Raw genomic sequence first — 1,529 nt, 5'->3', positions numbered from 1 at the left:
ACTAGGCCATCCTCTGCTACATATGCAGCTAGAGACACGAGCTCCGGGGGTACTGGTTAGTTCATATTGTTGTTCCTCCTATAGGGTTGCAGACCCTATTTAACTCCTTGGGAACTTTCTCTAGCTCCTCCATTGGGGACCCTGTGTTTCATCCAATAGATGACTGTGAGCATGCACTTCTGCACTGGCAGAAGCACTGGCATAGCCTCACAAGAGACAGCTATATCAAGTAGCTGAAGATCTTAATCTCTTTTATAGTCATATTCCTTTCTGTTCCATACTCTTTACCTCTCATCCTCTCTTCCTCCTCCTCCTCCTCTTTTTCCCCTTTCTTTGTGGACCTATTTGAAATAGTCTTTAAAAAGTTAATCGGGGAACAATGAGATATTCAGCAGGTAAAAGAGCCAAAGGATGTAAATAGTGCCAGGCAAAAGGGATGTAAGGATTATTCTGAGATTATTCCAGCTCAGTTTGAAGCCCTGGAATCTGAAGTAGTATAACTTTAAGGTCAGTTAGTAAGCCTATAATTTTGTCAAAAAGACGGTAGCCTGTAATTAGAGGAAAATTCAAATAGCAATAATAATGTAAGTCAAATTATACCCAAAAGCAAGTTATAGGACTATTCCCAATAATAAATTGAAATTGTACATATCTTTTTCTCTAGGTTTTTCTCTTTTTTTTATTAGATATTTTCTTTATTTACATTTCAAATGCTATCTCCAAAGCCCCCTATACCTTCCCCCCACCCTGCTCTCCAACCCACCCACTCCCTCTTCCTGGGCCTGGATTCCCCTGTACTGGGGCATATGATCTTTGCAATACCAAGGACCTCTCCTCCCATTGATGGGAGGCCATCCTCTGCTACATATGCAAATAGAGACACAGTTCTGTTGGCTACTGGTTAGTTCATATTGTTGTTCCTCCTATAGGGTTGCAGACCCCTTCAGCTCCTTGGGTACTTTCTCTAGCTCCAATTATACATATTTTAGAGGAGGGATAGCCAGGAAAATTTATTCACTTAGCTATTTATGTTGATTCCTATATTATCCATCCATCTTGCATCCTATTTTCTTCCTTCCAGGAGAGGAAATTTATTGGTGGATCCGGTCAAGTGAGTGAACGGATAAAGGATATACTTGGGGACCGAGTGAAGCTGGAGAGGCCTGTGATCCACATTGACCAGACAGGGGAAAATGTTGTTGTGAAAACCCTAAACCACGAAATATATGAGGTAAGCAACACGTTCAAAGTCAGGGAAAGAGATCAGAGGCCCATGTGTAAGGAAGATTATATGAAGCCAAGAATAGCCCACACTTCATATAGTCTATTTGCCAGAGTTAACTACATTTATCTAAAAGAACAAAAACAGAAGTGAAACTATTTGAGAGGAGAGAGGATTGAAAATGTTCTCTCACTTGATGTGCCTGGATGGGGGGATACCCAGAGGACCACCCTCTCAGAGAAGAAGGGGAGGGGGTATGGACAAGGGACCTGTGATGGGTGACCTGGAGGAGGAGGAGGAGGAGGAG

The 1,529-nt window shown here is 42.2% G+C and overlaps 1 protein-coding gene across 1 annotated transcript in view; it reads left to right on the top strand.

The window, feature by feature from the left end:
- Maob (monoamine oxidase B) overlaps window positions 1-1,529 on the top strand; it is a 109,676-nt gene that overhangs the window by 80,827 nt on the left and 27,320 nt on the right. Inside the window, exon 7 of the mRNA XM_029473500.1 lies at window positions 1,082-1,371. Coding sequence (XP_029329360.1) covers window positions 1,082-1,371 — 290 coding nt within the window. The remainder of the gene's footprint in view (window positions 1-1,081; window positions 1,372-1,529) is intronic.

This window comes from Mus caroli, chromosome X (assembly GCF_900094665.2).
Source record: "Mus caroli chromosome X, CAROLI_EIJ_v1.1, whole genome shotgun sequence".
NCBI lineage: Eukaryota > Metazoa > Chordata > Mammalia > Rodentia > Muridae > Mus > Mus caroli.
Note: the sequence above shows the minus strand (reverse complement) of the source record. Positions and strands in the feature narration are given on the sequence as shown.